This window comes from Gopherus evgoodei, chromosome 17, assembly GCF_007399415.2.
Source record: "Gopherus evgoodei ecotype Sinaloan lineage chromosome 17, rGopEvg1_v1.p, whole genome shotgun sequence".
NCBI classification, from domain to species: Eukaryota; Metazoa; Chordata; order Testudines; family Testudinidae; genus Gopherus; species Gopherus evgoodei.
The window spans coordinates 228,307-241,927 of record NC_044338.1 but is presented as its reverse complement, the minus strand read 5'-3'; the positions used below and the strand labels follow the sequence as shown (position 1 = coordinate 241,927).

General features: G+C 46.1%; 1 protein-coding gene across 3 annotated transcripts in view; it reads left to right on the top strand.

Annotated features, from left to right (window-relative positions):
- The window catches only part of MYO1C (myosin IC), a 143,953-nt gene extending 131,314 nt beyond the window's left edge, over window positions 1-12,639 (top strand). For all 3 annotated transcript variants that reach the window (XM_030536234.1, XM_030536236.1, XM_030536235.1), the window contains exons 28-32: window positions 138-273; window positions 1,753-1,823; window positions 2,619-2,716; window positions 9,224-9,323; window positions 10,450-12,639. In XM_030536234.1, the coding sequence (XP_030392094.1) occupies window positions 138-273; window positions 1,753-1,823; window positions 2,619-2,716; window positions 9,224-9,323; window positions 10,450-10,476 (432 nt within the window). In that variant the 3' untranslated portion in view covers window positions 10,477-12,639. The remainder of the gene's footprint in view (window positions 1-137; window positions 274-1,752; window positions 1,824-2,618; window positions 2,717-9,223; window positions 9,324-10,449) is intronic.
- The last annotated feature ends 982 nt before the right edge of the window (window positions 12,640-13,621 follow it).

The window sequence follows — 13,621 nt, the reverse complement described above, 5'->3', positions numbered from 1 at the left end:
AGACGTTGGTCCAATACAAGGTATTACCTCACCACCACCGCCACCCTTGTCTCTCTGACTCCCATAAACTGACCTGTCAGTGCTTTCTGCATTGGAGGGCAAGAAGTTACTTTTGGAAATCATAACACTTGTTTCAGTATGCAGTTCCCGTGGTCAAGTATGACCGGAAAGGATACAAGGCAAGAGTGCGGCAGCTACTTCTCACTCAGAATGCCATCTTCATTGTTGAAGAAGCCAAAATCAAACAACGAATTGACTATGCCAATCTGACAGGTAAGGCAATTGCAGGACACATGATTTTTGCTCACTTAATGATTATAAGTGGGAGCGAAGACTCCAGATGTCTGTACATAAGAAGACCGTGTTAATAGAGTAGCTTTTTAACTTTTAATACCTTAAAATTGGGATTTGCCAAAATGGAGCCCCTACTAGTGTGCACTGTAAATATTTTTTGTACAAGTGTGATTTTTGGGATGATTCCAAAATTGATCAACTACATACGCTTGCTACATGGGAGTGTCACGGTCTCCAAACGCCAGCCAGAGCAGTGTTAATCCCTCAGCTCTTTGGGACATTGCTTAGTTTTCCAGGCATTTAAAGTTTTATTGGTTAGGATATGCTAGAAAAATGCTAACTACTATTACTCAGAAATAATTTGTACCCAGGTCAGCCCTTGGCTGATGTACTGTGGTCACCACTTGACTTTACCTTGTCTGTGAAATCTCTTCAGACCTACTTACTCCCACCTCCCTTCCCACTCTTAGTTCCAAAAGTCCCTACAGTCCCAGACACTGCAGTCTGCAGCATTATTGCAAGTCTCCTTTCCTCCCTTCTCACCCAGTTCAGGAATTCACCACTGCATTGCTCCAATCCTGATCTCACAGAGTCTTCTACTGCGGACATAGTTGTCAACATTTGAAAAAAGTTTTCAAGGGCAACACCAATTCAGGGGGTTGGGTCCCACAAGACCCTATTATTGCAGGGCTGAGCATGCTTCAGTGAAAGGTTATTTTAATTTGAATGTCCTAATCTCAGGCTGCAAAATGTTTGCATTTTAGATTTTAATCTGAAATAGTTCTAACACCCATCATATATTAAAAACCAAACACCCCCCAATCCTTTTAAAACAAAATGCTACACTGCACAGTTCTATACCTGGAAGAGAATGAATCATACATGAGATGTTAATGCACAACTGGAAGGTGCTCAGATACTATGGTGATGAAAACAGTATAAAAACCTACGTACAATAGAATTTCTGCATACTTCAGGTTATCTGGGTGGGCCCACTAGGGTGTGTTCAGAGGGAAGACTGTAGGTTCAGTCTCCTCTCATCTACATCTCAAGGAGAGGATGGCAGGTCTGTTCTCTTGTAACATTCTCTGGGGCATATGTCCTCAGTGAAGTCCTCATTCGCAGGGATAACTTAGGCATTTCCTGACTTTTGTTTTATATTCTCCAACTTAGCAACGCCATTAATATATTTTTATATTTAATGTATGTTTACATTTTGGGCCAAGCCGTAGTTTGAGTGATTATTGGGAGATAGGGACAGAACAATAAGCGGCTGTTTCGTTCTCTTCCAATCGGGACACCATATAACTTGTTTGTCACACACATGACAAATTTCTAAAATGCTTGGAAAACTGATGGAGTCCTTTGTACTCAGTTCAGGCTTCACAAGGACCTCTAGTATTCAGACTGTCTACGCATCAAAATATGTTGGAGTCAAACAGCATTTCTGTTTTGCAGGAATCTCAGTCAGCAGCTTGAGTGACAGTTTGTTTGTGCTTCATGTGCGCTGTGAGGATAACAAACAGAAGGTAGAACCTCATCTGTGTCATTCACTGTCTCACTACCATAAGTGTTGAACATCCCAAACTGTATGAAAGAGCTGCAGGTCCTGAGTTTCGGGGAGAAGGAGAGAGGGAGTATTCAGAAGCGCTGGAGAGAAGATATAGATAGAATGCAGGGTGGTACCTAGATCTAACTTACTTTTGATTTAGCACCACTTTCTAATTGGGTTGGTTTTTTTTTTTGTCATTGTCCTGCACGAGGGAGATGGGTTCCCTCATAGATGCCGACTTCCCCTCTGCCCCATGGGTGCTTGACCCCTGCCTCTGGCCCCACCCCTGCACGTCTCGCCCTGCCCGAATTCCATCCTCCATCCCCAAGTCCCCACTCCTGCTGCCTTCCCTGAGCACATCACATCCTCACTCCTCCCACTCCCTTCCGGAAAGTCCTAAGCACTGCCAGACACGTTGGGGGGTGGGGGTGGGGGGCAGACAGGAGCAGGGATGTGGTGCGCTCGGGGTGGGGGGGAGAGGGAGGAGGTGGGGGAGCTTGGTTGCCATGGAGTCGGTGCCTATGGGTTCCCTGATGGATGCCGCAGCAGTTTGGATTGGTTCTGTGTCTTGGCCTTATTACTAACAGCATCAGAAGTAAGCGTTTTAAGTCCATATCAGGCGATTTATATTATGATCTCCAGCAAGTGAAGCTCATACAAATACAAAGACAGACTATCCTGCAGGCCCTTGGGGATAATTCTGGGCTCTTACACACTGAAATAAAATGTTGAAAATTAGTGATTACAAAGATCTTTTATGGCTTTTTTTCAGGGAGATGTTGTACTACAAAGTGATCATGTCATTGAGACACTAACCAAAACTGCCATGAGTGCTGACAAAATTGATAATGTCAACGTCAGTCAAGGCAGGTGAGTTCCTTTTTTGTTCTGAACAGGGTACTCTGTTCAAGCCTTGTTGGGAAGTGAAAAGAGTTAGTTAATCTAAACAAATAATTGACTTCAAAACCTCATTAACTAACTGCATGTTACTAATGACTTTCTCACAGAAATAGCAGATCACTTGTCTCTGCTGTATGATGCAACTGTAGCTGTACTGACTGCCATGGTAGCTATGACATCATTCCTTTTATGTCACTGACAGAGTGAGGAGTCAGTGTGGTAACATGCAGCCTGTAATACTAGCTAAATACATCTAAGTAAAATAAGCTACAATAAGGAGCACAGTTGGAGTGCTGGCTCAGGTCCATTCCATGTCAGGTGTGTATGCTTGCCACATGCACTGGTGCCGGAAACCCCCCCCCCCCACGGAATCCATAGGGCCAGCTCCAGCACACTCTGGTGTTGTGTGCATATGCAGCAGTATAAGGAACACCGCCAGTCAGCCTTGCCCTCCTCCCCGCCCCTTCAATTCCTAATTGCTGCCAGTGACAGTGCTGGAAGGAACTTAGCTTAGGAACAGGGCGTGCCCCATGTCCCTGGACTTCAAACTGTGTGAGCAGTGCAAGAAGCCCATACCAATCAGCGATCCCCTCCAGAGCTGCTTGAAGTGCCTGGGGGAGACCAACGTGCACGACTGGTGTAGAATCTGAAAAGGATTCAGGCCATACACTAAGAAGGAGTGGGACATAAGGATGAGAGTGCTCGTGCCACCAACACCTTGGGATGAGTGTCCTCTCTAGAGGAAAGCCAGCACTAGGGGCACTGCAACAATCCCCATAGTCACAGCATCACTCCCCTGCACTGCAACACTCAGTATCACTCACGCCAGCAGTTTCGGGAGCTGTGCTACCAGTCTTCAGAGACCCACCCAAGTCCTTGGCACCAATCTCTGGACTCTCGGCACTGGTTCCCAGACTCATGGTGACGATCACCAGAGAATCAGTGCCAGCTTCCCGAGGCATACTATCAGTACCCAGAAACTTGGCACCAGTCCCTGAAGCCACAGTGCCGGTCCTCACGGTCCCACTCTGTCACCGGAGCCCTGGCACCAGTCCCCAAGCTTGAGGCATCTATCTCCAGAATACTGTTGCTGATTCCCCCGAGCACCATCGCCAGACATGTGGCTGCGATACTGCTCCCCAAGTGCGAAGCACTGGACCATCTGGTATGGTGGGGAAATGGAAGCAGCAATGGCATCGACCTGCTTACCGAGGAAAGACCCTTCCTCCTTGGGCTCCAAGGATGAGGAAGTCACAGCAGCCAGGCACACTCTGCAATGCCACCAGGTTTTCCCCCGCGGCTGCCAACAAGCACCTGGCTCGAGAGCCAGTGGCCTGCACCTGGCAGTTCTGGAACTCGGGGGGGATTCCCCCCATTGCAGAGTCCCAGGTACAATGCTCAGTGCCTGGGGCATCAGAAGGACAGTCGGCAACTGTCTCCCACCTGACTCAGACAAGGGATTGCTTCAGGGTACTCGGGAGCCTCCACTAGCTTTGGATGAGGCTGCGCCAGCCAGGAAAGCAGAGTCAGTCCCTTCCCCAGTTCTAGCCTCATCTTCCTCACCCAATGAGGCAGTGATGGGCCAATCACATGTGGTGCCACAGGATGATTTTAAGATACACCAAGAACTACTTAAGCATGTGGCCACTAATCTTGGACTGGAAGCAGGAGTGTCAGAACCAGCTGACATGTTTGACATCTTGGCTGCAGTGGCCCTATCTAGGGACACCCTGCCTGTCCACGAGGATGTCGTAAAACTGGTCAAGGTCTTGTGGCAAACCCTAACCTCCCTGTCCCGTTGCAAAGCATGCAGAGAGAAAATACTATGTCCTTGCTAAGAGCTTTGAGTATCTTGATTTCCACCCCTCCCTGAGTTCCTTGGTTGTCTGCTGCCAATGAGCAAGATAGTCAGGTCAACCCAGTTCGACCCCCAAAAATAAGGACACACAGAGGCTCGATCTTTCCTGCAAAGAAGTTTATTCAACCGCCAGCCTCCAGTTATGTGTAACGCATCACCAAGTCCTGTTCAGAAGGTATGATTTCAATGTGTGGCAATCCATGGCCAAGTTTGCGAACTCATTGCCACAGGAATCCAGGCAGGAGTTTCTGGCCATACATGAAGAGGGCAAGACTGAGGTGAGGGCTTCCCTCCAGGAGGCCTCTGACAAAGCCAACTCCATAGCCAGAACAATGGTGTTTGCCATTTCAATGAGATGGGCATCGTGACTGCAGTCCTCAGGCCTTTCTGCGGAGGTTCAGCAGTCCATTCTGGATCTCCCTTTTGATGGATTGAGCCTGTTTACTTAACAGATGGACAGCAGGTTGCATGGTCTGAAAGACTCTAGGGCTACATTATGCTCCCTGGGCCTTTATACTCCTGTGCCTGCAAGGAAGCGATTTAAATCCGGCAGCCTCAGAGATCTGTAGGCCAGACCAGGTCAAAGCCCTACTGAAAGAAGCACTAGCCGCACTCACCCAGTGAGTCTCTACCCAATACACACTGGGAAATAAGCAGATATTTTGTGTGTGCCCCCAAGGGCCACCTCCCAGTCTACAACCCAGGAGCCAAGCACACTTTTATTTTCAAACGGTCTGTTGCCCTACCTCCCTGCTTGGGCCACTATAATGGTGGATCAATGTGTGCTCAGCACCATAGCAATGAGGTACACCCTCCAATTTTTTTCCAACCCTTCTTCGTCCCACCCTTCCCCTTCCCTCTTCAGGGACCCTTCTTAGGAGCAATTTCTTGCCCAGGAGGTGCAAACCCTCCTGTAGGTGGGGGCTGTATGGGAAGTTTCAAAAGAACCGGCAGGGAAAGGGTTTTACTCCTGCTACTTTCTGATACCGAAGGCCAAAGGGGGTCTATGACCAATCTTGGCCCTGCGAGGTCTCAACAAATATCTCAAGAAGTTGATATTCTGCATGGGCTCTTCGGCCTCCATCATCCTCTCCCTGGATCCTGGAGATGTGTATGTCTCAACTTAACGGATGTGAACTTTTCTATTTTCCATGGGAACAGAAGGCTCCTACGATTCATAGTCGGGCAGATTCACTACCACAGTGACTCTCCAACTTTTGTACTAGTGACCCCTTTTGACATAAGACTCTGAGTGCGACCCCCCCCCCTTATGAATTAAAAATACTTTTATGTATATTTAACACCATTATAAATGCTGGAGGCAAAGCAGGGGTTGGGGTAGAGGTTGACAGCTTGTGACCCCCCCCCGTAATAACCTTGCGACCCCCTGAGGGGTCCTGACCCCCAATTTGAGAACCCCTGCACTACAAGTTTGCAGTGCTCTCATTTGACCTCAGGGTGTTCAGATTTATCTGTACCTTGACAATTGGCTCATCAAGGGTTACTCAAGAGCACAGGTCTGTAGTCCAAGCCACCTGCCAAGCGCTGGGCCTGTTAATAAATGAACAAAAATCAACACTGGTGCTGGTGAAAAGGACAGAGTTTATAGAAGTCTTTGACTCTACTCACACCAGAGCCGCCTTACTGGAAGCCAGGTTCTGAGCAATGTCGGATCTGATTGCCCAAGTCACGACCAATCCGCTCACCACAGCCCAGGTATGCCTCAGACTGCTAAGCCACATAGCAGCATGCACCTATGTGGTTCAGCATTCAAGACTGCATCTCAGACCACTGCAAATGTGGCTGATGTGCATCTGCTCCCCAGTCAGGCATCACTTGGACAAGGTCCTCACAATTCCACCACAAATACTTACCTCCTTTGCATGGTGATTGAACCCGCACAATGTAACCAGAGGAGTTCTGTTTGTAACCCCAAGGGCTATGGTGTCAGATGCCTTGGCTTGGGGTGGGGAGCCCATTTTGGTCCCTCGGGACTCAAGGCTTATGGTCCCAACAGGAGCTGTTGTTAAATAGAGCTCAGGGCCATCCGTCTGGCTTGTGAAATATTCCTTCCCTAGTGCTTGGGCAAGATAGTGCAAGCGTTGACAGACAACACAGCTTCAATGTTCTATGTCAGCAAGCATGGGGGCGTGCGGTCAATGGCCCTCTGCCCAGAAACCCTTCACCTGTGAGACTTCCGTATCCAACACGCTATCCATCTGGAAGCCTTACACCTTGCTCTCAACAGGTCATCCTTATCTCACCATAAGTGGTCCCTCACCCAGAGATCATCAGGACCATCTTCCAGAGGTGGGGAACTCCTCAAATGGAGGCAAAACAGAAAATGCCACCAGTTTAGCTTCCTGCCAGGTCTTGACAGTGGTTCACTATCTGATGCCTTTCTTCTGTCATGGGCAGAATGTATACCTTCCCACCAATCCCACTTATCAGCAAGTCCTCCTGAAGATCACGATGGACAAAGCACGAATCATTATGATAGCCCTGGCATGGTCTTGCCAGCATTCATGGATTTAGCGGTAGCAGCCTCTTGGATGTTTGCCAACCACCCAGATTTGTTCTTGTGGGACCACAGGCAATTACTGCATCCGAACCTTGCCTCCCTGCACCTGGCAGCATGGATGCTGTATGGCTAAGCTTCAAGGAAGAGGCCTGCTCCATGCAGGCCCAGCAGGTTCTCTTACGAAACAGAAACTCCTCCACCAGAGTGACTTAGCTAGATAAGCAGAAAAAGTTCACCTGCTGGGCATCTGAATGGAACTTTTCTCCAGCTCAGTCTTCTTTACAATCCATTCTGGAATACAGGCTCCATTTAAAGCACCAAGGTCTGGCACTCATCAGTCAAGGTGCACCTGGCAGCCATATCGGCTGTCCACTCTCACGTCCAAGGTAGATCATTCTTCTTACATGCAAGGATGATCAGATTCCTTAAATGCCTTGAAAGACTCTTTCTGCAGGTCCATGATCAGGTTACCTAATGGGATCTCAGCCTGGTCTTCACCAAGCTCACTGGTCCTGCCTTCAAGCCCCTTGCATCATGCTCTCTTATATCTTTTGTGGAAGGTCGCCTTCCACGTAGCCATCACTTTGGCGAGACGAATCTCCAAGATTAAGGCCCTGACCTCAGAACCCCCTTCTACGGTGTTCTACAAGGACAAAGTCCAAGTGCTCCGCAACCCAGCCTTCATGCCAAAGGTGGTATTGCAGTTCCATGTCATCTTCCTGCCAGTGTTCTTCCCAAAGCCACAAAATTCCAACGAGGAGAGGTATTTGAACATAAGATGTGCCCTGGCCTACTTTGAATGAACCAAGTCCTTCTGCAGGTTTATTCAACTTTTCATTGTGGTTGCTGACAGAATGAAGGGTTTCCTGGTGTCATCTCAGAGAATTTGTCCTAGATCACTGCCTGCTTGTGGATCGAACCACCACTGGAGGAATTCAAGAACCTGAGCGTGACCAGTCTATCTGGTCCCGGTTCGGCCTGTCCATGGGGAGGGTGGGTGGGACGGAGGGAACGGCATTGGAGAGAATATCCCAATTCTACTGAGCTCAGGACCCAGTGGTCAGAGGTTATTTGAGCCCAGGCGTGGTAGAAATGGGATAGACGGTTCAAAAAGGGAGGAGCAGGATACAGGCATTGAACTGGTGCTCCATCCTTGGGCGCACCTTCAAAAGTTTGGCTTTGAGCTTGAAGGCTGCTTAGCTGAGCCCTGGCCCTGGCCGGAGGACTGAGATGGGTGCCTCCTGTCACTCCTGCCCTCTTCCTAGCGCAGGCCCCCAGTCAGGACATCATTTTGTCGCAGTATGCCACCAGACAGCAGGCTAGAGATGTGCCATGTTTGGTAGAGCAGTGCTTCAGTCTACAAGTCTGAACTCTGGCCCCTCCTCCTGGGGACTGCTTGGGAGTCACCTACTTGGAACTGACCTGAGCAGTCACTCTAAGAAGAAAAAATATTTACCTGCCTTTTGTAGCTATTGCTCTTCAAGATGTGTTGCTCATGTCCATTCCAAAACCCACCCACTTCCCCTCTGTCAGCGTAATCCGACAAGAAGGAACTGAAGAGGTGGCAGGTCAGCAGGGCCCTATATACGCTCCTGGGTGCTCCACAGCCAACCCGATGAGTACTGCTAGGGAAAAACCTTCTGCCGATCATGCACACACCTACTTGGAACAACAGTTATGAAAAGTAGGCACCTGGTTTTTCTTTGAGATGTGTTGGGTCATGGAATGGACATGAGTATTCTCCTTCCCCTCTGTCGGAGTTTCGGCAAGAAGGACCTGAGGGGAGGGGCACAGCAGTGTCTTATACCAGCGCATACATGCGTGACTCCAGATACCACTGGGGGGGAAACTTCTGGCACCAGTGCATGTGATGAGCATATACACCTGACATGGAATGGACATGAGCAACACATCAACAGTTATGAGAGGCAGGTAACTGTTTTTTGTGAAATATTTCCATTGTAATGATGTAGCATTAGCCAAGTGTTGCTGTGCTCGGAGACAACTATTTCCAGTAAAATAGCCACAATTATACTGTTCATGAATAAGTTGGGACTTAGCTAAGGTACCATGCGAGGACTCTTCCTGTTTCTTTCAGCATAAAATTTACAACTGGGCAAGGCAAAGAAGGAATAATTGACTTTACTTCAGGATCTGAACTGCTCATAGCCAAAGCCAAAAATGGCCACCTTGCTGTGGTAAGTGTCTTCGGGTGTAAAAGTTCGCACAGCTTGAGAAGGAAAGTAATTAATCTAAATGTGTTTAGAATAGTGGGTTTTAAATTATGATCTTTGTTTTATATAGCACCCTTGATGTGCATCAAGTTCTCGACACACTGCAGGAAGCGTTTGCATTCCAACTTCTCTCCCATTCTGAGACATTTGAGGGCTGCACACCTCTTTTCCTGCAATTACCAGGAATTGTTCAGACTTGCCTAGGTTGCGTCTCTAGCTATAGTGGTGCAGTTCAGTATTTCCACCTTATCTGTTCCAAACCCACATTAGAAACTGTTGATTTTAGAGCAGAAGAAAGAAACAGTCCTTTACCCCAATCTCAGCTCCTCTCTGGGACTGAAATAGCCATATTGCTGCTTGAACAAGACCACTTGTCATACTGCTCCAGATTTGTTCCCCTGTGCTACCATGTCACAGATAAGTCCAAACACACTGAATCTAAAAGGGAAAAGTTCCAAAGTCTCCATCTCAGTTTCAGACTGGCCAAGAGATCAGTCCTAGAAGGGAAATAGTTCCACCTTAGGAACTATCTAAGCTAGCAGCCCTACAGATAGGGGTTTGAGGAGGGCAAGTGAAAGGAAAGTTACTTATTCACATAAAACAGAAGACTTGTTGGAATTTGGCCAGGACACTGAAACCCGCATCCCTTTTCTGAGCTATGGACATCTTCCATAGTCCCCTCAAGACCCCCATTTGCTCTTATGTCTATATTATGCTATATCCCAAAATATTTTATGATTTTCAACCCTATGGGACTGTCCACTAGCGTTTGCCCATTAAACAACTTTGTGGACTTGGGTTCTACCACATGGAACAAGCAAAGCAAATCTTCCTCCAGTGATGTGCCAGACTGCTGGGGTAAACTTTTGGGAGTCAGGGTTTCTTAAATCTCAGCCAGACTTTCTGCATGGGCAAATTGGTGCGTTTGCTTTCTGATTTACAGAATCTGGCTGAGTTTGTTAGATCAGGACAAGTTCATACTTATTCTGCATCCCATACAGGGTAACACTATTCCAGTCCAGACTTTGGTATCTTCATGGGCTAATTGTTCATGTTTACAGTATCTGTTTCCATTCCACTTTCTCCTCAGGTTGCTCCTCGTTTGAATTCTCGATGATAAAATTTGTCAGCAGGACAGGCTCTGTTCCTCTGGCAGTCTGGATTGCCTTTTATACCAGTGGCTGGACGTACTTCCCTGCAGTTGTGTTTTTTTGCTGCTTTGCTCATTTCCTTTTAATAGTTACCAAAGAACTGCACTTCCAAAGTGAAAACAAGAGAATATAATCTGAAACGACCAAAAAAAGAGAGAAAGCAAGGGGCGGGGAAAGGGGGTGGGGGGGGAGAGAAGCACTCTCTCTTACTGGCAATGGCCTGGTTTGTTTTTACAGTTGGGGCTCATAAAAGTCATGAACGTGGTTGGACTCAGTGGGAGTCAAGGTGGTTATTGATGCACAGACCAAGCCCTGAAGTGAAATTACTGTCATGATATGTACAAAAAGCATGGTCTGAAGAGACAGACGCAAAGTGGCAGATCGGTATTGTAAAGTGCCATACTTTATCATCAGAGAACAATTTATGCACAATTTTGCTTTGTTGCTTTCTGATGCTTTGTATAAAAATATTAAGAAGCCATATATAAATGAGTAAAATCCTGTAAATATTTTTTTAGCTCAGGGGTGAGTTGCACTAAGAAAAGTGGAGCTTTTATGGGAACTTTAATTATGGAAGGTAATGTAGTAAATGTACTCTTTTAAAGCACCTATCTTTCCTCCTATGGATCCTGCCTTCCAAAGATGGTGCACACACCCCCCCCCCCCCGCCCAAATCCTGTAGTGCTTGTTTCTTTTACACATATGCTCACCTTCCCAACATGTGTAAAAGACTTTGCAGACACACACACAGCTCTTCTTCCCCTCCACCCCCTATACCTGAAAGAACCCTCAGGTGTTTATTGGCTCTGGGCCCATGCCTTAGTAGTATTGGTGAGGGATTCACAAGTGACCTGTTCTGCTATAAAAGTACACCTCCCCTAAAGCCCTTGGTCTCTGCAGCACATGGCAACTTGGGCAGAGTTATTCAGTAGTGCCATAGGTAAAATCCCTACACATCAGCAGGGGTAGTTAGGGGGTTGCATTCTCAAAATAAACACAGGTCATAGAAATTGCTTTCCACAAACACTGTTTTAAATAGAACCAGCTTGGCCACACGCTGGCTGCACTTCGTGGAATCCTTGCCATTAAATTCCATGCTATATCATTTTACTCTGTAATAGTGAACTGTGTATGTTAAAGTATTCACCAAAACTGCACAGGGGGAAGGAAGAGTACAGTGAGGCAAATAGAGCTAAATCTGAAGAGTTTTTTTTTTTTTTAAATACATAAATTGAGGAGGAAAAAGCTTGGAGGTGAACTGCTTTCTAGTAAACAAACAGCTGCATCACACTAAGCTGCAACTGCCACAGTTAAAAGTCTACTGCTAGAGCAAGGCACCATGTACTTGCCTTCTTTGGGTCTGCCTTCCTAATTCCAACTGTAATCAGAGCAGTGGCATGCACCCTTTAAGCTCAAAAAACCCTAAACATGCTGCCACTGGTATGCAATCGGCTCACACTAATATTTTGTTTTTTTCCCTACTTCTGTGTGTTATCAAACACTGCATCATGCCTGGAATGCTGTACACGCTGTAGTGTATATGCTATATTAATGCTGTATACACTGATAGAATCCCTAAAGTCTGCTAAATAAAATTTTTTTTATAAACAAAAAAGATGAGGGTTTATTTTAGTTGTGTTTTGATTTTTTTAGCAATATAAAGGATATTCAACAGGTGAACAACACTGTTTATTGTTAGCAGCTACCCTAAAAACCAATACAATTCTTACCTTCTTATGAATGCTGTGCTTCTAAAAGTATCATCTGGCCAGCTTATGCCTGAAGCTTAAGTTGGGTCATTATGGGCAATTTTTTGACTGGTAAGGGTAGAAATTCAGTAGAACACAAATGAGCCAAGCCCTGTTGTTAGCCATACCAACACTGCACAAATATAAATGCTGTCTCTGACCCCTTCCCATCAGGCCTTTGACTGGTGGAGGCAAAGCATCCAAGAGGAGATGCCAATTTGAGCTAAGTGCAGATAACTAAGCTGTGGTCTACACTAAAAACTTTAAATATGTGACTGAGGGGGTGTATTAAGTTCACATGCCTGAGTAATAGTTACACTGATCTAAGCCCTCAGCTGTAGACAGTGGTACGTCAATCAGAAGTTCTCTCTTATGTAGCTACTACCACTTGGGCAGGTGGTGGATTTGTGGGAGAAGCTCTCCAAGCACTGTAAGTAGCATCTTCACTAGTGTCTGCCAGCACTGCAGTATTTAAACTGTAACTGAGGCGAGGTCAGATGATGAATGAAAAAAATGTGTAAGATCACTTTTCTAAAAATGCTAAAACTACATATTGGAAATTCTGCTTAACTAAAGGGATATCCAACAGTGCTTTTAACTCTAAACAAGCTCATACTCACTAGCAAAAGCAAGCTTCTCCCAACAAGAATTTAGTCTCCCATCCCTTGGAAACAAGGACTGAGGCACAATCCCTTTTAGATGATAAAAAGGGACTGTGTTGACATAAGACTTAGACAGAATGCTAAAAGTTCACACTCTTAAAAAAACACCATAACCCTTGTTCCATAGCTTAAACTTTGGGTAACTGATCATTCTTAAGTAGCTATGAACTGATAATTGTTCTCTCATAGACATGTTTCTCATACAGGCCTGCAATGAACTAGGAATACTAGTCACTAGCTTTAAGCACTGATCTGGGAAAAAGACAAAAATAATTTCTAATAAAATTTGCATGTAACAAACATTGATGCCAGGGTATTTATGACCTGACCCATTTGATAAAGTGGACGTATCTGACCAACATACATATTTTAGTACAACCAATACCAACATTACACATCCAGGGGTACAGATTATTACAACTTACATGATGAAGCACTACAGACTGCCAAACCCTAACTTAGGCCTTGTCTACAGTTCAGTTTTGTTGACACAACAGTGGCAGTGTACACATTGAAATGCTCCTGCTGATGTAACTCCACTGCTCCACCAACATAATAAAACCCCCTCAATGAGCCAGTATAGTCTTTTTGCAACTATGACCATGTTTACACTAAGTCAAGCTAGTTTGTGGAAAATTAAAAAGATAACAGATGGAGTTTGGAGTGAGATGGGTAAACCACATGTCCATGGTTGCTTCACT